This window comes from Mytilus edulis, unplaced genomic scaffold, assembly GCF_963676685.1.
Source record: "Mytilus edulis unplaced genomic scaffold, xbMytEdul2.2 SCAFFOLD_101, whole genome shotgun sequence".
NCBI lineage: Eukaryota > Metazoa > Mollusca > Bivalvia > Mytilida > Mytilidae > Mytilus > Mytilus edulis.
Genome location: NW_027267895.1, coordinates 107,749 through 131,525, shown reverse-complemented (window position 1 = coordinate 131,525; position 23,777 = coordinate 107,749). Strand labels below are relative to the sequence as shown.

Here is a 23,777-nt window from a genome sequence, read left to right as displayed (position 1 = left end):
CGGACACGTTTGAGGGACAGGACACGTTTGGGAGTGTTACATATATACTAGAAGTGTTCAAACAAAGCCATATTTGCAATAGTTGTATGTATGCAGAAACCAGTCTGAGATGTAAATTCACTTAAAATGTTATAGAGATGACTGTTAACATCTGATTTTTGCATTACTACCAAGCATAGTTATTGTTTTCTATATCAAGAACTTTAAAATCATAAAATCATAGCATTTACAAATTAAATTATTTGTTTTATGACCCAGAGGGTAGGCAATTTTCTATGTTTTTCGCCCCTGGGGCCTCAAATTTCCTAAATCATTCTGCTGTTTCTAGCAATTTGGAATATTTAATCAGGATAGAACACACTATTGTAGTTTTGTTAAAATATTTAGTTTTTATACGACGCAAAATTTGAAAAATTTTTCGTCGTATATTGCTATCACGTTGGCGTCGTCGTCTGCGTCGTCGTCGTCGTCCGAATACTTTTAGTTTTCACACTCTAACTTTAGTAAAAGTGAATGGAAATCTATGAAATTTTAACACAAGGTTTATGACCACAAAAGGAAGGTTGGTATTGATTTTGGGAGTTTTGGTCCCAACATTTTAGGAATTAGGGGCCAAAAAGGGCCCAAATAAGCATTTTCTTGGTTTTCGCACTATAACTTTAGTTTAAGTTAATAGAAATCTATGAAATTTTGACACAAGGTTTATGACCACAAAAGAACGGTTGGGATTGATTTTGGGAGTTTTGGTTTCAACAGTTTAGGCATAAGGGGCCAAAAAAGGGCCCAAATAAGCATTATTCTTGGTTTTCGCACAATAACTTTAGTTTAAGTAAATAGAAATCAATGAAATTTAAACACAATGTTAATGACTACAAAAGGAAGGTTGGTATTTATTTTGGGAGTTAAGGTCCCAACAGTTTAGGAATTAGGGGCCAAAAAGGGACCCAAATAAGCATTTTTCTTGGTTTTCGCACCATAACGTTAGTATAAGTAAATAGAAATCTATGAAATTTAAACACAAGGTTTATGACCATAAAAGGAAGGTTGGTATTGATTTTGGGAGTTTTGGTCCCAACAGAATAAGGGGCCCAAAGGGTCCAAAATTAAACTTTGTTTGATTTCATCAAAATTGAATAATTGGGGTTCTTTCATATGCCGAATCTAACTGTCATGACTGTGTATGTAGATTCTTAACTTTTGGTCCTGTTTTCAAAGGGTCCAAAATTAAACTTAGTTTGATTTTGACAAAAAATGAATCAGTTAGGTTCTTTGATATGCTGAATCTAAAAATGTACTTAGATTCTTGATTATTGGCCCAGTTTTCAAGTTGGTCCAAATCGGGGTCCAAAATTAAACTTTGTTTGATTTCATCAAAAATTGAATAAATGGGGTTCTTTGATATACCAAATCTAACTGTGTATGTAGATTCTTCATTTTTGGTCCTGTTTTCAAATTGGTCTACACTCAAGTCCAAAGGGTCCAAAATTAAACTTAGTCTGATTTTAACAAAAATTGAAATCTTGGGGTTCTTTGATATGCTGAATCCAAAAATGTACTTCGATTTTTTATTATGGGCCCAGTTTTCAAGTTGGTCCAAATCAGGATCTAAAATTATTATATTAAGTATTGTGCAATAGCAAGTCTTTTCAATTGCACAGTATTGCGCAATGGCAAGAAATATCTAATTGCACAATATTGTGAAATAGCAAATTTTTTTTTAATTAGAGTTATCTTTCTTTGTCCAGAATAGTAAGCAAGAAATATCTAATTGCAAAATATTGTGCAAAAGCAAGATTTTTTTTAATTGGAGTTATCTTTCTTTGTCCAGAATCAACTTAAATCTTTGTTATATACAATATACAATGTATATTCACTTTTTACTACCAACTGATAAATTAAAATAATCTTTACCATTCAGTGATTACAAGCAGTTTTTTTACATCTTAATATTTTATGATGTATTTAAATAAGTAGTTATTGTTGCAAACTCCATTAGAAATTTTAATTGAGATTAGTTTTGGAATAAGGGAAAGGGGGATGTGATTAAAAAAATTGGGTTCAATTTTTCTCATTTGAAATTTCATAAATAAAAAAGAAAATTTCTTCAAACATTTTTTTGAGAGGATTAATATTCAACAGCATAGTGAATTGCTCTAAGAGAAAACACAAATTTTAAGTTCATTAGAACACATTCATTCTGTGTCAGAAACCTATGCTGTGTCAACTATTTAATCACAATCCAAATTTAGAGCTGAATCCAGCTTGAATGTTGTGTCCATACTTGCCCCAACTGTTCAGTGTTCAACCTCTGCGGTCGTATAAAGCTACGCCCTGCGGAGCATCTGGTTCTAGCTTGTATTTATTATGCTGTGGTGACAAAAAACAGATTTAGGTGTTGAGGCTTACTTTATGGGTTATAGAAAGGGCACAAACACCCCATAAATAATATTCAGGAAGGATCTATGAGTTTCAATGACTGTGAAGAGTCAATATAAGCACTTCTTAACAATTTAACTTACAAATATGCAAACATTATGAATTAATTTTGTATCCAGGACTTTATGTAAACTATGCATACTGTAAACTGTGAATTTATGCTGAGTCATCATATTTAAGGCCCAGGATTCTATCAATCTTTATTAAATATTTATAAAACTTCATATTTGAATTAATTTCTTTAAAATCTGTGAAATAAAGCAAATTTGGTTAAATTCTGTATGTTCCCCTTTTTCACCCTATATAGGTTGTTGCATTTCTGTAAATATTGACAATGCAATATCCCATAGGAACTCATTTTACGGCTAAAACTGTACCACTTTTACTATGAAGTTTTGAAAAAATCTTATCCTAGAATTGAATGTTCATATGCACTACAATTATTTTCAAAGGTCAAAATATAGGGCTGTGCGGCATATTTTCAACGTTTATATGCCCTGAACTTGTCAGAGTTCAAACTAACACTAATTTTCTTAACTACCCCTACCTTGAATGAAAGGTTACCACAGATTTCAATGTAAACAATATGCACATGTTTATTTACTGGTAACATTGCCAAGTTATGTCTCTGTGAGATGGAACACAGAGAGCATTTCTGGGAACCACTATGTAAACAAAATTAATTTTCTATGAATATTAAAGTTCTCCCCAAAAGAGGCGTGTTTTGAGAAACAGCTGTATTTACAAAGTGCAACCTGTATCAAGCGTGAATATTGTGTCCATTTTGGCCCGAACTTTTCAGAGTTGGACATCTGCAGTCTTATCCAGCTGCACTCAGCGAAGCAATTTATTTAGAATGTACTCATTTGAATGTTAATAACATGTATCTATGATATGGGTCCATCTTTTGTCATCAACCCCTTCGATCAGCTTGTTTACTAACATAATTTACTTGAGTAAAGCCTCTCCTGAGACAGTAAACTTTACTGTTGTACTGCTTTAACAGTTGCCTGTTAGAAAGTTGGGTCAAAGGGTATGTAAGTAAGCTTACTATGGGTCTTTTATTTAAGTCCAGTTAAAATACTGCTTTGCTTAAATATATTAATGTTGAGAATGGAAATGGGGAATATTTCAAAGAGACAAAAGAGCAGAAAACAGATGAAGGCCACTATTGGGCCAGACAATATTTTTGACTTGCATTTGATAAAGATTGTAGGTAACTTTTTGTGTTATTTGTTAAAGGTTGAAATACAGACCCCAGGAAGGAGTGGTAAGCTGCCAATGGTACGATGCAGAAACCCTTGGGGTAATGAAAGTGAATGGAAAGGAGCCTTTAGTGATGAGTAAGCATTCTTAAAACTTTGTTCCATTTGTAAAAAGGAGTTAATTTGTTACTGAGGGAGTGACAAGAACTGGTATTGGTGGTTTAAACAAGTTGTTTAAATGTTTAAAATATATGTTTAAAGTGAACCTGATGCCTTTTCAACAAAAAAGTTTTTGTGTTAAGAATCAAGGTCAGCTGTAACTTTGCGATGTGAGACATAGACATTTCAGTGTGTGTACTCTTGTGACTTTTTTACTCAAAATCTATTTTAACCCTTTCCTATGTCCCACGATATTTCAACCAAACATGTTTTACTTGACCTTGACCATTTCACCTATCATTTCAGGTCAGAGAGATGGAAGTATATAACAGATTCTGATAAAGAAGAAATTGGATTAACTCAAGAGGATGATGGTGAATTCTGGTATGAACATGAGGGATGAATTTTCTAAAAACTCAGATCTAATGCTTAGTTTGGATCTGGATATGATTTCCTTTGCATTGCATTGAGGCAGTGCTAGTAGATTTTAAATTAAATAGAGTATAATTTCACATTAAGTATTTACTGAGGAATTATATACTCGTTGGTTTTATTGGGAGATATTTATAGGTATGTTCTCACTGGCAAAAGTATCTACAAAATGGAGACAGAAGTACATGTATGCACATCAAGAGCCAAAGCAGTTGAAAAGCTATCTATTAATATCAAAGAAAAACTAGCTTGTGTTTAAACATTGTTCAATTTCTCATTTATTAAGTCTCCCAAACAAAGTTTGGAGACTTATTGTTTTTGGTCAGTTCTTATTATTTTTATTATTCTTCCTCTTCCTCTTCCTCTTCCTCTTCTTCTTCTTCCGCCACTTTAAAAATGAACTTGTCCGCAGCGGTTCTCCTAAACGGCTTGTCAGATTTACTTAGGATTTTACAATATGTTAGACTAACATGTCTAGGTGAGCCATCAATCTTTCGTTTGTGCATTTGGGTCTGTTATGGGTTATTTTGGGGGTTAGAAAGGAGGGAGGGGTTTACTATAGAACCCTATGGGATTTTATTTTCAAAAATTTTCAAATGAATATAACTTGAAAACTGTAAGTGATAGATACATGCAGTCTTCAGAAATGATTATAGGACAATAAAACAAATCACATGAAATATAGGGGGAGTCCCTGGGGGGTCATCCACACCCCCTTCAATTTGAGAATGTGCTTTTATCTTGTAAACTGTCCAGATCCCCACCCCTAAACCATATATATACTTGAATGGGACGATAAAACAAATCAAATGAAATTAAAGGGAAGTCCCTTGGGGTCATCCCCACCCCGTTCAATTTGAGAATGTACTATTATCTTGTAAACGGTCCAGATCCCCACCCCTAAACCATATATATTCTTCAATCGGACAATTAAACAAATTAAAAGAAATTAAAGGGAAGTCCCCGGGGGGTCATCCCCACAACCTTCAATTTGAGAATGTGCTATTTTCTTGTAAACGGTCCAGATCCCCACCCCTAAACCATATATATTCTTGTAGGGGACAATAAAACAAATGAAATGAAATGAAAGTGATGTCCCTAGGGGCTCACCCCACGCCCTCTTGTTTGAAAACTTGTAAACGGTCAACATCCCCACCCCTAAACCATATCTATTCTTGCATTAGACAATAAAACTAATCAAATGAAATTAAATGGAAGTTCCTGGGGGTTGCCCCCCACCCCATTCAATTTGAGAATGTGCTATTATCTTGTAAATGGTCCAGATCCCCACCCCTAAACCATATATATTCTTCTAGAGGACAATAAAACAAATGAAATGAAATAAAAGGGAAGTCCCGAGGGAGTCACCCCACCCCCTGTTGTTTGAAAACTTGTAAACGGTCAACATCCCCACCCCTAAACCACATGTATTCTTGTATGGGACAATAAAACAAAACAAATGAAATGTAGGTAAAGTCCCTGGTAGTCACCACCACCCCCTCCTGTTTGAATACTTGTAAATGGTGGAGATCCCCACCCGTAAGCCATATATATTCTTGTATTGGACAAAAAATCAAATCAAATGAACATGGGACCATATAAATGGCAAGTTATGGGAGCTTTGTTTGGGAGACTTCGTAACAGCATCCTGTTACAATTACTTCTTGTTTGAAATTGTTTTTGTATCTATGCATTGGAGCACTGTTCTTTCGATATGTGCTTTTTATGCCCCAGCTGTAGGGGAGTTTTACTCTTGTCCATATGTCTAGTCGTACATCCCGAAATTGGTTTTCTTTCTCTAATTTTATTTTGCCTCAACCAAATTTAATGAAACTCATGCACAATGCTTATAACCACAAAACACAGATCAAGTTTGGTTTTTGGTTGTGACACTTTTACCATTAAAAGTTATGCCCCTTTACAAATGAAACAAATTGCTTTTTTTTGTTTCTATTCTCTGAATTAAGTTTGCATCAACCAAATATTATGAAACTTATACACAATGCTTATTACCACAAAACTCAGTATGAATTTGGTTAGCGTCACTTTTACTGTTCTTGAGTTATGTTTTTTAACCAGATTTTTGTGACAAAAATGTTGGTTATTGATTTGGGGATGTCTGGCGGTTGGGCGGGCGGCAACCAAATGTTGTCTGTGCATTTACTCATGAACCGTTCAACCAAAGCTTTTAAAATTTTAATATTATGTTACTGACAACAAAATGAAGGTCCAGTTCAATAATGACGGTTTTGACTTTTACCGTTCAGGAGTTATGGTTCTTGAAAGATTGAAAAATGGTGTTTCCAGTCGTGTCCGTGCATTTACTCATGAACTGTTCTACCAAAGCTTTTCAAATTTTAATATGTTGTTACTGATGACAAAATGGAGGTCAAGTTCAATAATGACAATTTTGACTTTTACCGTTCAGGAGTTATGGTTCTTGAAAGATTGAAAAATGGTGTTTCCAGTCGTGTCTGTGCATTTACTAGAACTGTTCCACCAAAGCTTTTCAAATTTTAATATGTTGTTACTGATGACAAAATGGAGGTCAAGTTCAATAATAGTGATTACGTCTTTTACTGTTCCGGAGTTATGGTTCTTGAAAGATTGAAAAATGGTGTTTCCAGTCATGTCTGTGCATTTACTTGTGAACTATTCAACCAAAGCTTTTAAAATTTTTATATGTTGTTACTGATGACAAAATGGAGGTCAAATTTAATAATGTTGATTACTACTTTTACCGTTCAGGAGTTATGGTTCTTGAAAGATCGAAAAATGGTGTTTCCATTCATGTTGTTGCATTTATTAATTTACCATTCAACCTAAGCTTTTCAAATTTTAATATGTTGGTACTGATGGCAAAATGAAGGTCAAATTTGATATTAACGATTTTCACTTTCACTGTTCATCAGTTATGGTTTTTGTGATATTGCCAAGACACAAATAAATGTTAATGAATCCGGTTTGCTGTCGTTGTGACAGCCTCTTGTTATTATGTTGTATGCAAGCAGGGGCATCATCTGTTTATTTTTTTCTGCAGGCTTATTCATATGGAACTTACAGATTTTCCAAAGCACTCTTATATTAAAATTCATGTGATATTAAGGTTATATATTTTATCATACATAGGATGACATTTGGTGACTGGCAGTCCAATTTCCAGAAGTTAGAAATTTGTAATCTTGGTCCAGACAGTTTAGATGATGATGAATTAGTGAAAATAGGAAAAAAAAGATGGGAAGCAACATCTGAAGTAGGAGAATGGATTCCCAATGTTAATGCTGGTGGATGTAGGAATTATCTCCGTAAGAAATTGTTGCTGTAGTATGTGCAGCATATTATTTATAGAAAAATTAATCGAAGTATTCAAATAGAGAAAAATATTCAACGAATGACTGAACAACACATTAATTCACGAATGCGCGTAGCGCATGAGTTAATTATCAGTGTTGTTTTGTCATGAGTTGAATATTTTTCGATATTTGAATTCTTTAATTAGTTATTCTTTTTATTACATTGGCAAATGACTTTTAAAGAAATTAATGTAAAACATGTAAGGAACTATATCTTTTTACTACGCATTCACAATTTGTTTTGATGCGCAGTTATCGACGTCTTGACAACGCCTATTGTTCTATGACGTCAAAGAGTGAAATTATTGGTTTTTATTTAACTGGGAAATCAATGTAATTCATTGCAACCAATGTAATAAAGAAAGATATGCAATGCTATAGTCACCTGGGGCAGGTCAACATTTACATAGTTTACTCATAGAAAGATCTTTTTTGTCTCATCTGTCACAGACCACTGCTAATTTGAATCCCTTTTTTAGCTCACCTGGCCTAAAAGGCCATGTGAGCTTTTCTCATCACTTGGCGTCCGTCGTCGTCGTCGTTAACAATTTTTCAAACATCTTCTCCTCTGAAACTACTGAATGGATTTGAATGAAACTTAACATGATTGTTCCTTAGTATATCCTGCACAAAATGTGCGCTTCGATTTTTGATCCGTCAAAAAACATGGCCGCCGTTACTTAAAATAGAACATAGGGGTCAAATGCAGTTTTTGGCTTATATCTCAAAAACTAAAGCATTTAGAGCAAATCTGACATGGGGTAAAAATGTTCATTAGGTCAAGATCTATCAGCCCTGAAATTTTCAGATGAATCAAACAAACCATTGTTGGGTTGCTGCCACTTAATTGGTAATTTTAAGGAAATTTTGCAGTTTTTGGTCATTATCTTGAATATTATTATAGATAAAGATAAACTGTAAACAGCAAAAAAGATCAGCAAAGTAAGATCTACAAATAAGTTAATATGACCAAAATTGTCAATTGACCCCTTAAGGGGTTATTGTCCTTTAATGACAATTTTTCACAATTTGTTCATCATCTTTGCTAACTTTAAAAAATCTTCTCCTCTGAAACTACTGAATGGATTTGGTTAAAACTTAGCATGGTTGTTTCTTAGATTATCCTGCACAAAGTGTGTGCTTTGATTTTTGATCCGTCAAAAAACATGGCCGCTGTTACTTAAAATAGAACATAGGGGTCAAATGCAGTTTTTGGCTTATATCTCAAAAACGAAAGCATTAAGAGCAAATCTGACATGGAGTAAAAATGTTCATTAGGTCAATATCTATCAGCCCTGAAAATTTCAGATGAATCAAACATCCAATTGTTGGGTTGCTGCCACTTAATTGGTTATTTTAAGGAAATTTTGCAGTTTTTGGTCATTATCTTGAATATTATTATAGATAAAGATAAACTGTAAACAGCAAAAAAGATCAGCAAAGTAAGATCTACAAATAAGTTAATATGACCAAAATTGTCAATTGACCCCTTAAGGGGTTATTGTCCTTTAATGACAATTTTTCACAATTTGTTCATCATATTTGCTAACTTTAAAAAATCTTCTCCTCTGAAACTACTGAATGGATTTGGTTAAAACTTAGCATGGTTGTTCCTTAGATTATCCTGCACAAAGTGTGTGCTTTGATTTTTGATCCGTCAAAAAACATGGCCGCCGTTACTTAAAATAGAACATAGGGGTCAAATGCAGTTTTTGGCTTATATCTCAAAAACGAAAGCATTAAGAGCAAATCTGACATGGAGTAAAAATGTTCATTAGGTCAATATCTATCAGCCCTGAAATTTTCAGATGAATCAAACATCCAATTGTTGGGTTGCTGCCACTTAATTGGTAATTTTAAGGAAATTTTGCAGTTTTTGGTCATTATCTTGAATATTATTATAGATAAAGATAAACTGTAAACAGCAAATATGATCAGCAAAGTAAGATCTACAAATAAGTCAATTTGACCAAAATTGTCAATTGACCTCTTTAGGAGTTATTGCCCTTTAAAGACTTTTTTCACAATTTGTTCATCATGTTGACTTACTTTAAAAAATCTTCTCTTATGAAACTGCTGTATCAATTTCAGCCAAACTTAGGCTAAATGAGTTTCAGAGTTTCAGAGTATCTAGAATAAATTTTATATTTCATTTCCTTGTATGTCAAGAAACATAGCTCCTATGGCTAAAATAGAACATAGGAGAAAATGATTTTTTTTTGCTTTTGAAGAAAATAGGACGATTCAAAGAACATTTAAATAAATTGAAAAGCTCAAATAATCATTGATGAGAGATTAAACCAAAAAAATTCAGGTGAGCGATTCAGGCTCTTGAGAGCCTCTTGTCATGTTGCCTTGTTGCTAATACATGGCATTAGATATCTATGATTGATTGGTTTTAATACTTCAGATCAAGTTTGAATTTTGTTGTTTCACTTTTACCGTTCAAGATTTATGCACCTTTACAAATGGAAAAATAGCTGAAATATTTGTTTCTGTTTTCTAACTTAAGTTTGCCTCAACAAAATGTTGTAAAACTGTCTTGTTGCACATAAAGTTGCCAGTTGCCACAAAGTATTAAGCCTAATGAAATCTAATTTGTTTACATTATGACAGCTGCAATTTAACTACTGTACATTATATAAGCTTTTAATAACCAAAAATTGTGGACTCTGACAATTCAAATTTGAACAACACAGTTTTTTATAACACAAAAATAAATAAATTTGTTTGAGAATTAATTCATGCCAATGGCACTTACTTCTGACAGTGAAAAAAATTGTAAATTCTGAAAGTATTTTTGAAGAATGGACAAAAAAAGCAAGATAAATATTTGCGATTTTAGGAAAAGCAGCATAAAGTTATATGCATTGGATTTTAGAAGGCAAGTTATCATTATCTGACCCGAAGACATTTTACATTTTTCTGAAAACCTCGCTATAATTTCTGAATTAACAGTATTTTACACAGTAAACAAACTATGATATTGTCATATGAATTTGTCAATCTTCATGGAGTTTTGAAAAGGTCAGGGTTGGAATTACCCTTATTGTTTCTAACGGTCAGAGGGTAGCATTGGGTTTTCCTTAAATACAACATTTTTATAGAAAAAATATTCTTTTCACAGAAACATTCTTCACAAATCCCCAATACAGGGTAACAGTTACTGACCCAGACGAGGATGAGGATGACCTTTGTACTATACTGGTTGGTGTATTACAGAAAGACCGAAGAAAGAAAAGAAAAGAGGGACTTGATATGTTGACCATTGGATATGTAATCTACAAGGTAGACAATAAAATATTTGTCATCTCTATAAGTCAACATACAAGGTTTTTTTTAAATCTTTCTCCTGACTAATTGATTTTTTCAATTTTTCACCTTTAGTCAAAAAGTATACAGGATAGATGGAAAAAAAGCAAAAATTATCAGCAAAATAAAATCTACATAAATTTATTTCCATAAATGTGAATTTTAGCTTACCTGGCCTAAAGCGCCAAGTGAGCTTTTCTCATCACTTTGTGTCCGTCATTGTTGTCGTCCGTTGTCATCCGTCATTGTTAACTTTTACAAAAATCTTCTCCTCTGAAACTACTGGGCCAAATTAAAAAAACTTGGCTAAATCATCATTGAGGTATCTAGTTTAAAAAATGTGTCCGGTGACCCAGCCAACCAACCAAGATGGCTGCCATGGCTAAAAATAGAACATAGTGGTAAAATGTAGATTTTGGCTTATATCTCTGAAACCAAAGCATTTAGAGCAAATCTTGCATTGGGTTAAATTATTCATCAGGTGAAGATCTATCTGCCCTGAAATTTTCAGACGAATCAGAGAATCTGTTGTTGGGTTGCTGCCCCTAAATTGGTAATTTTAAGGAAATTTTGCCATTTTTAGCTCATCTGGCCAAGTGAGGCCAAGTGAGCTTTTCCCATCACTTTGCGTCCGGCGTCGTCGTCGTCCGTCGTCGTTAACTTTTACAAAAATCTTCTTCTCTGAAACTGCTGGGCCAAATTAAACCAAACTTGGCCACAATCATCATTGGGGTATCTAGGTTAAAAAATGTATGGCGTGACCCCTACCAACCAAGATGGCCGCCATGGCTAAAAATAGAACATAGGGGTAAAATGCAGTTTTTGGCTTATATCTTTGAAACCAAAGCATTTTGAGCAAATCTGACATTGGGTTAAATTATTCATCAGGTGAAGATCTATCTGCCCTGAAATTTTCAGATGAATCAGAGAATCCAATGTTGGGTTGCTGCCCCTAAATTGGTAATTTTAAGGAAATTTTGCCATTTTTAGCTCATCTGGCCCGAAGGGCCAAGTGAGCTTTTCCCATCACTTTGCGTCCGGCGTCGTCGTCGTTGTCCGTCGTCGTTAACTTTTACAAAAATCTTCTCCTCTGAAACTTCTGGGCCAAATTAAACCAAACTTGGCCACAATCATCATTGGGGTATCTAGTTTAAAAATTGTGTGGCGTGCCCTGCCTACAAACCAAGATGGCCGCTATGGCTTAAAATAGAACATAGGGGTAAAATGCAGTTTTTGGCTTATAACTCAAAAACCAAAGCATTTTGAGCAAATCTGACATGGGGGTAAAATTGTTTATCAGGTCAAAATCTATCTGCCCTGAAATTTTCAGATGAATAAGACAATCCGTTGTTGGGTTGCTGTCCCTGAATATGTAATTTTAAAGAAATTTTGCTGTTTTTGGTTATTATCTTGAATATTATTATAGATAAAGATAAACTGTAAACAGCAATAATGTTCAGCAAAGTAAGATTTACAAATAAGTCAACATGACCCCTTTAGGAGTTATTGCCCTTTATAGTCAATTTTTAACCATTTTTCGTAAATCTTAGTCATCTTTTAGAAAAATCTTCTCCTCTGAAACTACTGGGCCAAATTAAACCAAACATGGCCACAATCATCATTGGGGTATCTAGTTTTAAAAATGTATCCAGTGACCCGGTCAACCAACCAAGATGGCCACCATGGCTAAAAATAGAACATGGGGGTAAAATGCAGTTTTTGGCTTATAACTCAAAAACCAAAGCATTTAGAGCAAATCTGACATGGGGAAAATTGTTCATCAGGTAAAAATTTATCTGCCCTGAAATTTTCAGATGAATCGGACAACCTGTTGTTGGGTTGCTGCCCCTGAATTGGTAATTTTAAGGAAATTTTGCTGTTTTTGGTAATTATCTTGAATATTATTATAGATAAAAAAAAATTTGCAGTCATATTTTGGTATCACATTGTCTTTTGAAGACATTTGGTTTCTGGACAATAAATTTAGTATAAGTGAACAGACAGCTATGAAAATTAAACACAAAGTTTTTGAACACAAAAGGAAGGTTTGGATTGATGTTGGGGGTTATGGTCCCAATAGTTTAGGAATTGTGGGCCAAAAAGGGGCTCAAATAAGCATTTTTCATGTTTCCAGACAATAACTTGTGGAATGGTATAAGGATCTCTCTGAAATTATACTACAAGTTTCCATATCACAAAAGGATGATAAGAATTGGCTTTGGGTGTTATGGATCAAACTGTTTAGGAATTAGGGGCAAAAAAGGGGAAAAAACAAGGGTTTCCTGGTTAATGGACATCTACTTAAGTACAAAACATAATTTGAAAGCAATGTTGTGTTTGAATTAACTCTTTTTTCACTGCTTTTAAATTATGTATAAAGAAATGTTGTATTGTCTTGAGGTGATTACTGTCAATTTATTTTTAGAAGTTACTATTTAAGTATTTTAAAAATGCTGATGAATGTAATTTAATTTTAGCCATGATTATGTATGTCATTTTCTATGATGTATTTAAATTGGTAATTATGGTTGCAAAGTCCATTGGAAATTTGAATTGATATTATGACCATACCTTAATGAAAAACAAAAATTTCAATAATTGTTGGTGCTGGGCCACTAGGCAATCTACCCACTTTCACAACCAGCTACATAATATAAGCGTAGGCAGGGAATTGAACCCTGGTACACCAACAATGACGTCAATTTATGTAAAATAGACTTCCTTAAAAGAAGACTTTGAGACAAGGACATTGATTTCAGAAAATTGGAGATAACTCATGAAAAATGGGAAGGAAAGATAACATGGTAAAAGGCAAGATAATGAAAAAATAGGGGGGATACAATTTTAAGTAAAGAAAAAAATTACAGACCACAATAGTTAGGCAAATTATGGAGAAATGGAAGATGACTTGGTAGAAGCAGATAACTCATGGCAAAATTGTGAGGCATTTCCCGGAATAAAGGGGATTTATTAAATGTGGCAACTCAAGACAATTGTAAAGATAACTGTAGAAAAACTGTTTATAAAAGGGAAGATTGCTCATCTCAAAAAAATTTACTCTTGGTAGAACGTGAGATGACTTGTAACAAAAGGGTAGAAGACTAAAAGAAAAAAAAGATAGGCAACTCTTGTTAAAAGGAAAAATATGGAAGTAGGTATTCCCTGATAGGAAATGGGAAATTTATTTTTACAAAAGGTGAAGCAACAACTTATAATAAAAGGAGATTACTTATGACAAAAACAGGATACACTCTGTTATGAGAAGGGATGACAAAAACAGGACTACTCTGTTATAAGAAGAAAAGGCAAAAACAGGGACTTCTCTGTTATTTGATATATGGCAAAAACAGGGACATCTCTGTTATGAGATGGGATGACAAAACAGGACTTCTCTGTTGTAAGAAGAAATTGCAAAAAAGGGAACTATTCTGTTATAAGATGTGGCAAAATTAGGGACTACTCTGTCATAAAAAAAAGATGGCAAAAACAGGGACTTCAATGTTATAAGAAGAGATGGCAAAAAAAGGATTACTCTTTTATAAGAAAAAGATGGCAAAAACAGGGACTTCTCTGTTATAATAAGAAATGGCAAAACAGGACTGGTGGTGGGGATATTGGAATACTTTGATGATTTTAAAAGCTAGCATTTTTTTTTGAAAAAAAAGTACTATATATGTAGGTGTATCATGAGCTCATGTTCATTTATTTTGTTATTTGTAGCTAAAAGATCCTGATTGTGGACCATTAGATGTAGACTTTTTCAAGTATAATGCTTCAGTGGCTAAATCTCCATCATTCATTAACCTAAGAGAAGTGTGTGGGCGTCACATGTTACAACCTGGAACTTACTGTATCATACCATCCACATTTGAACCTCATAACAAGGGAGAGTACTTGCTAAGAATATTCACTGAAAAGGCTAATGTCACACAGTAAGTACTAATAGAAAAGGCTAATGTCACACAGTAAGTACTAATAGAAAAGTGATAGTTAACAGCTTTTAACAGGTTAAATTCTAGATGAAATCTTTTGAATGCTCTATTTACCAAGTAGGAGGACATAAAAAATCACTGGATTTCCAAATCAGTTATTAATTTGGGGATGTTTTGCGGGCACATGGCTGGGCAGACAGCTGCCAAACAGTGCCTGTGCTTAAACTCATAAACTGTTCAACCAAAGCTTTTAAACTTTATTAAATTACGAAATTAATCATCATTTCACAAAAAAAAAAAAAAAACAGATCCGCGCAGCTCTTAATCAATTTCAGGAAACTTAGTGAATGATGATCTTCAAGTTCAAGCATGAAAACAGATAAAGAAAAAATTGCAAAAACGTCGTACGAAAATAAGTTTCAACACACTTGTCAACAACGTTAATAAAATCGTCCACTGGAAAAAAACGAGGATATCGGGTTCATCAGGCGAGACACTGGGTTCCGTGGAACCCTTACGAATGTTTAGATAAGTAAATTGGAAGTTTTATTTTTTCATAACAGAAAGTGTTATCAATTCTGTTAGTGTTTAATGCATTTCATTTCATAAAAAAAGAATATATATTTATTTTTGTGGGATAATGTATTGTTTAGGGTCGGCGGGAATAAAAAAGCATGAAAAGTCAATTTTATTTTTATTCCCGCCGACCCTTTATTTTTATTCTGCAAATCGGCAAAATAGGGTCAGCGGATCCGAAAACCAACAAATTAAAAAACCCTGGCCTAATGCCAAAGGACAAACTTCAATGCATCATACTTTTTACTACATTTGAAGGGTACTATAGATAAGGCCTTCAAACATCAACGCAAACTACTGGTTAACCGGTTATTCGGTCGAACGATAATTTGAGTAACAGGTTAGGCAACCTGTATGAATTGACAACACTATTTTTCATATAAAATTGAAGAGTGGATATGATTAAATGCCACCTAATTTTGAAGCTTTATAGTTTTAGAGTGATACATTGGACTTCTTCATGGTACATACTCACTAGTAGTAGACGTTACATAGAGTTGAATGATTCCTCTAATTTAATGAAATTTTTGATGGATTTCTTTTGAATTGATCCTTTATGAAACAGTTTTTTCGTGTATATTTAGAATAAGAAATAAACTGTTAAACTTAATGTAAAAACACAAGCCAAAACTTAAAGAATTCTAACTGAATTAGAAATGTCATTGATTGGTAGGTATAATAACACCTTAAACTTATATAGCTATCAGTATTGATAATTGAAAGACTACTAATTCTCAAGTTATACTTTTCAGTGAAATTGATGAAGAAACAGCAATACAAGAAGACCAGGTAAGAGAGATGAACATAAATATTGTAATTTATATAGACCTACTAATTTCTTTACATTCAGTAATAAGTGAAGATTTTATAAGTGTGACAGAGGAGGAATTGTGAAATAATTAATCCTATATTTTAAGTTTGCTAGCAATAGCCCACCATTACATGTACAGGGATTGCATTAAATAATAACATTGTTGTCAGGGCCGTATTTACATTGAGGCAAATGAGGCAAATGCCTCATGTAAAAAATTAAAAAAAACAAAACAAAATGAAACAAAAGGTTGTTTTTATATCAAATTATTTTCACGGAAAGTGTCTTGCAAGAAACAAGTTCTCTTCACTCTCTGGTGTATCCCCTGGATGTTTTTCATTATCCATGTTTTCATTTTCCTTTTAGTTTTCAGAGTTGATGGTCTATTGTTTGTACTTCTGTGTTCCGGGTTTGTCTTTTGTTCATTTATTGGACTACTTTATGACTATAGTCTGAGGGTTGATTTTCAATTGTAAACTTGGTTTTGCAATGTTGCATGTCCACTGATGTGCGGAATTGTGCGAGAAATATATTTTAAAAACATGCGATGCTACTCAGTGGACACAAAAAAAAATGTCCTTTCTGCATGGATAATTGAAATTGATATCGAAGAATACAAAACAGTTTGTTTTATTGTAAATAAAACTAGATAGCTGACATGGTTTGAATTAAAGTAAGGTCACATTTCCCGGTATCAAATAATTTGAAGAAAAAAAACATTCGGCCATGTATGACCTTTTACATTGAAAGGTTAAACTTCGTTAAGTAGTGTTGAGACCCTTTAACAGATAATAAAGGAGTATGGGAACATAATCACTCACAAAGTCAATGCGTAGAAAAAATACAAATGATCAATGGTCAAAGTTTGTGTTCCTGTTCTTCATCTTGATAGTTGCCGAATGGTCTTCAACAATACTTTTAAAGAATCATTAATACCGTAAAAGATGGTAAAACAAGGCGAAGATGTTCCCTAGTGTGGACTTAAGCAGTACTAGTACTTAAAGTGTAATACTGCAATGTCACTATATTTAAATCTAGTCATAAAAAATCACCAAAGTCTAATCACAATACAAGACAAGAACAGACAGACAGATACGGTATTAATAATTATGAGAATTACGATTTTTGCTTTATCCTACAAATCGGTCTTTTAATGTTGTCTTTAATACCTAAAAGTCTTAAATTACAATTAATCTTTGTTTTTGCTTTGAGACCTGATTGTCGAAAAAAATATCTAAAAATTAATTATGCCGTTTCAATGCAAGAAAGAGTCTGGGAAATGCTCAGAATGCACGATTTTGCGTTATTTTTCTCAGAGCTTCTGGGAGCCTTAAGCGGCCCCCAGACCCCTCGCCCAAAATTTTTCGCCTTGCTCCGCTCGGCGGATATATTTTGCCTCACTATTAAAAGAGGCTAGTTACGGCCCTGGTTGTTAAAGCTTCAGAGTAATAGATTCATAGATTTATTAAGTTTACAGGGTATATTATAGCGTGCCAATTTTCATAAGGGGTATTTCACAGTGCTTATCCTAGAGGATTGCTTGAATATTTTACCAGATTGCAGTTTGAATTTACCTACAAACTGATCAACTCACAACTGGTTTCTTTTTTGTACTATACATGTATTTATATGGCACTCACACCACATCTTCTTATATCTATGTAATTGAAAATGGAATAATATTGACTTATCATGTTAATAGGAAATTGACTTTTCTTTGTAACTCTTCTGTATACTATTTATTCCTAAAATTAGTCATTATTTGCTAACCTGAGTTTTAATTTTAAAATGAGAAATGGAAGTAACATCTGCATAAATAATTTGCATGGCCACTAGTAACACTGCTTTTCATCATAAAAGTGAATGTAGGGTTAGCAATGCATATAGCTGATCATTGATACTAGCTGGTTTTTTTTATAGGGTTATAGAAGAAAACACGTTAAATTACAAGGTCATCAATCAAAATTATTTTACAAATATAGATAACAGCCTGTTTTTTATATTAGTTAATTTGTTATTTTAGACTTGAGTGGGAATAAAAAGTGATATAAGGATGCCACAGCCTACATTATAGTAATGCTCCTCAATGTTTCAAAATATCATATCAATCCTGCTCTTATTTTTAGCTCACATGGCCCAAAGGGCCAAGTGAGCTTTTCCCATCACTTTGCGTCCGGCGTCCTGCGTCGTTAACTTTTACAAAAATCTTCTCCTCTGAAACTACTGGGCCAAATTAAACCAAACTTGGCCACAATCAACATTGGGGTATCTAGTTTAAAAATGTGTGGCGTGACCTGGCCAACCAACCAAGATGGCCGCCATGGCTAAAAATAGAACATAGGGGTAAAATGCAGTTTTTGGCTTTTACCTCAAAAACCAAAGCATTTAGAGCAAATCTGGCATGGGGGTAAAATTGTTTATCAGGTCAAGATCTATCTGCCCTGAAATTTTGGTTATTATCTTGAATATTATTATAGATAGAGATTAACTGTAAACAGAAATAATGTTCAGCAAAGTAAGATCTACAAATAAGTCAACAAGACCGAAATGGTCATACCCCTTTAGGAGTTATGGCCCTTTAAAGTCAATTTTTAACCATTTTTCGTAAATCTTAGTTATCTTTTACAAAAATCTTCTCCTCTGAAACTACTGGGCCAAATTATTCCAAACTTGGCCACAATCATCTTTGGGTTATCTAGTTTAAAAAATGTGTCCAGTGACCCGGCCAACCAATCAAGATGGCCGCCAAGGCTAAAATAGAACATAGGGGTAAAATGCAGTTTTTGGCTTATAACTCAAAAACCAAAGCATTTAGAGCAAATCTGACATGGGGTAAAATTGTTTATCAGGTCAAAATCTATCTGCTCTGAAATTTTCAGATGAATCGGACAACCCGTTGTTGGGTTGCAGCCCCTGAATCGGTAATTTTAAGGAAATTATGCTGTTTTTCGTTATCTTGAATATTATTATAGATAGAGATAAACTGTAAACAGCAATAATGTTCAGCAAAGTAAGATTTACAAATAATTCAACTTGACCGAAATGGTCAATTGACCCCCTAAGTAAATTTTTAACAATTTTCATAAAATTTGTAAATTTTTTTATTAACATTTTCCACTGAAACTACTGGGCCAAGTTCATTATAGATAGAGATAATTGTAAGAAGCAAGACTGTTTAGTAAATTAAGATGTACAAACACATCACTATCACCAAAACACAATTTTGTCATGAATCCATCTGCTTCCTTGTTTTTTTTCTAGTTGTTTGTTTCAAAAGGAGGATTTTATGATAAAACTCTTAATCAGGGCTGAAAGAAATTCTGGTAATAAAAATGTCAAATATTCACCATTGTTTTCTAGAATATTTAGTATGTCATATTATGTACAGGATTTAATTTCATTTTGTTGTTTCACAAATTTTGGGCTTTCTTATTGCTCTGTAATTAGAATTAATTATGTGCATATGGTTTATACCAATGTATTAAGTAAGCATGATATTACTAGAAATTATTGCCTTATTGAATACAAAGGTTTGAATATATTCCAATATAAAATTGAGAAAGGAAATGGGGAATGTGTCAAAGCGACAACAACCCGACCATAGAGCAGACAACAGACTTCTTTAGTGTCTTCAATATACATGTTACCTTAAATAATTGCATGCAGATTGGGAAGTCCAGACCTAACAGTGGTCATATTAAAACAATTAAAAGTTTTGATACTTTACAATTTATTCCCCTCTAAAATTCAAATTGACAGATGATCTTTTTTTATTTATCAATATGCAACTAAAGTTAAAATATCATACATGTAAATGTAAGACCATCCCTGAGAATATAGATTCTTGAATATTGTTGCTTTGGTTTTGATAGACAAACCAATATACATTGCATTGTCAATTTAGAAATTATTGTGATGTTTTTAATAATGGGGAAAATGCAACAGTATCAGGTTTGCAAAAAACTGGCATTCATAATTTTAGATTGTACTTTTCGCTCAAGAAATTTTTGCAATTACATTTAGTACATTTACATGGATCTATCATTTTAACCAGTTATCAGTGATTCACAATAATAAATGCACACATTAATTTCTGAATTCTCAGAAGTTGAAATATAGAAACTTTGTTTTCCATTGGGTCCAATAGAAAAATCTTCTTGTCAGCTCATACTGGGTGAATCCAAAGACTTGTGATCTCATGGAGCTTCAGACTTGAGATTTGTTATTTGGTTATTGTGAACCAGTATACCAACTCTAAGTACAAGAAGTTGTAGAAAACTTTATTGACAAATTGTGAATCAGCTTTATGCCAGTATTGTTTGAAAAGTGGATGATCCTAGTAGACACAAAGGACTTAAAAAAAGATAATGCAGGGTCATTTTGACCTAAATCACCAAATAATAATCTTTAACAAGAACTAACAGTAGAAATGAATGTTATAATTGTAGTAACTTAACATTATACTTGAATTGATTTGTCTGCAAAACAGGATGTTAAATGTTATAATGTGATATTACCTGGGACCAAACAAATGTTACCACAAGGAGCATTAAGTGTAAGTGCTGAGCTTTTTATCAAGATTCTGTTTCTAAGAGTGTTTTTGAGATCTGATGCAGTTGCCTTCACTTGGAATATTTTGAATGATATATATTGCAGATTTTGGCATGTATATATATACCAAATATTAATGCAGTAATATTTCTTCTAACTGATATCTATTGTTTACCTGCTAATAACTAATTTGCAATGTTGCACATTTGATGTAGATAATGTTGACACAAATTTATAAATTAGTTTTGCATTTAAGAGATTGATAAGCATTATATACTTTCATTACTGTAGAAACATTTAATTCTGTTGAGGTAAAATTAGTCCATTCACCCTACAGCATCTTCTTGTTTGCTGATAATTTAAAATTTTGTACTTGTTGTATAAGGAAAATATTTATGAAAGTTTTCTTGGCTTCAATGAAAGAAAATGATCAGTTATGCTCCAGTTTACATGTTACCTAAATCAATTACATTCACCTTCTTTGAATTAGGGGGATAGTTTTTTCATTGGCAATTAAATCAAATCTCCTTATTTTTATATTGTCAGTCTTGTCAAGTCCTACATGTTTCAACTTATTAAAACTGAACTTGCCGCATTTTTGCGCCTGTCCCAGGTCAGGAGCTTCTGGCCTTTGTTAGTCTTGTATATTTTTTTTTTTCAAACTGGTTCATATTTTTTACAGTTTATTGGGACGTCAATTTTCACTGAACTAATGCACATTTTTGTTTAGGGGCCAACTGAAGTTTGCCTCTGGTTAAGGGATTTTCTCATGTAGTGTTGAAGACCCATTGGTGGCCTTGTGCTGTTTTCTGCTCTTTGGTCAGGTTGTTGTCTCTTTGAAAGATTCCCTGTTTCCATTCTCAACTGTTCTCTGAAATGATACCTGTAGCCTTATTTAGTCTTTGATATGTATGTTGGTAGGATGCTCCATTCCATTAAGTTTTCCTAGAGGCCTGCATCTTTTGTTAACCCTGTCCAGCCCTACCCTGTCATCAACTCCTCAAACATGGTTCATTATAGCTATATGAAACTTAGTTTTTAGTGGAGTTTGTGTTGTTTCTTAATTATTATTTATAACTGTTGATGTAAATGTCCTTTGGTTTTGTGAGTCTTTGTTTACTCCTTGGTTTTGATTGTTATTGTCTTAGTATATATATTGTAAGATCAAGTTCTTTGATTCCCCATATTTCAGTCGTTAGCATACTCAATAAAACCATGATGTGGGGATATATTAGCTGGATCATGTTAGTAGACAGTTCTAGTTTCTCTTGAGGAATATGTGATTGTTTTCATTGATAATCATATATATATAATTACATTAGATGCATGTTTCATTATAATACTTTATTCTGATTGGCTAACTGCACATCATTTGTTATTCCTTAAGCAATTGCATTACTCAATAAAACTTATCATTCATGATAACATGTGGTCCAACAATAAAGTGCACAGGTGAATTAAATAAAACAATTATAAAATTCGTGTTTTCATGATCATTGTTAAAAAAATGTAATTATAAGTATTGAATGCTTCTTTTTGTAACTTCATAGGGTTGTAAAAGCGTTAACCGTGCGCACATTTTTTAGAATGAAGCTCTTCCGCACTTCATACAAAATGTGCTTCGGTCAACGCTTTTACACCCCAATGAAGTTACAAAAAGAAGCATTCAGTTTTTAAGTATAACATAAAATTCATGGAAGATAAATCCTCAACAAAATTATATGTTTTACAGTTAGTTGATGAATGATCATGACAGTGATTTTATATTTTAAAAGATTTTTATTATTTTTATTATATATATACAAATTATTAAAACAAGCATTTAGTTAAGTTTTCATTTGTTGAACAAATAATTACAACAGTGCTTTTAGATTTTGTTTTCATTAATTTTAATAGCACTATAGTTTGATTAATACCAGTAATAATTACAACAGTGCTTTTAGATTTTGTTTTCATTAATTTTAATAGCAATATAGTTTGATTAATACCAGTAATAATTACAACAGTGTTTTTAGATTTTGTTTTCATTAATTTTAATAGCAATATAGTTTGATTAATACCAGTAATAATTACAACAGTGCTTTTAGATTTTGTTTTCATTATCTTTAGTAGCAATATAGTTTGATTAATATCAGTACTTATTCAACAGTGCTTTTAGATTTTGCCTTTTATGTTGTAGAATGCAAGACATAGGTTGCTAATCCTGTGGTGGTGGCAGAGTAAACTATTTGTATAAGACATCTGAAGGCACAGGACATTGATATGTAATATCTTGCATATGTTCTGCTTTAGTACTTGAAGCAAGGAAAGACTACTTTCAGCCCATCAGAATTTTAATTTTTCTGTCTGTTGTTGTTCTTGGCCTCATTTTCATGGTTCAGCATCTTTCTCAATTTCAGTTATAGGATATAGCTGTATTTGGTATATGGACTTCTTGCAGGTCTGCATGTTCATAAGTCTAGAGTTCTCTTGACCTTGGCCTCATTTGATTGATATGGAATCAAGGTTAAGTTTTCATGAAATTCTTTCACTGATGCATTTAGTTGACTATTTTTATGCCCCACCTATGATAGTAGAGGGGCATTATGTTTTCTGGTCTGTGCTTCCGTTCGTCCGTCCGTCTGTCTGTCCCTCTTCAGGTTAAAGTTTTTGGTCAAGGTAGTTTTTGATGAAGTTGAAGTCCAATCAACTTCAAACTTTGTACACATGTTCCCTATGATATGATCTTTCTAATCTTAATGCCAAATTAGAGTTTTTATCCCAATGTCGCGGTCCACTGAACATAGAAAATGAAAGTGCGAGTGGGGCATTCGTGTACTGAGGACACATTCTTGTTGTGGTATGAAATGATTATATGATGAGAATTTCTGTCTTGCAAAGTTCATCTGACCATGACCAATTGATGGTTCATTGGTGCTTTTAGATTTTGTATAAGACATCTGAATATATTTTTCTTCTTATATTTTTTTTTATTTTTCAGACAAATTAAGCAATTATAATGTACATTTGA

The 23,777-nt window shown here is 33.1% G+C and overlaps 1 protein-coding gene across 1 annotated transcript in view; it reads left to right on the top strand.

The window, feature by feature from the left end:
• Positions 1–3,678: 3,678 nt before the first annotated feature.
• LOC139506165 (calpain-9-like) overlaps positions 3,679–23,777 on the top strand; it is a gene marked incomplete at its 5' end in the record, with an annotated part of 48,297 nt that continues 28,198 nt past the window's right edge. The window contains 7 exon segments of the mRNA XM_071295390.1: positions 3,679–3,779; positions 4,107–4,184; positions 7,362–7,537; positions 10,713–10,873; positions 14,618–14,829; positions 16,158–16,194; positions 20,706–20,771. Of these exon segments, the coding sequence (XP_071151491.1) occupies positions 3,679–3,779; positions 4,107–4,184; positions 7,362–7,537; positions 10,713–10,873; positions 14,618–14,829; positions 16,158–16,194; positions 20,706–20,771 (831 nt within the window).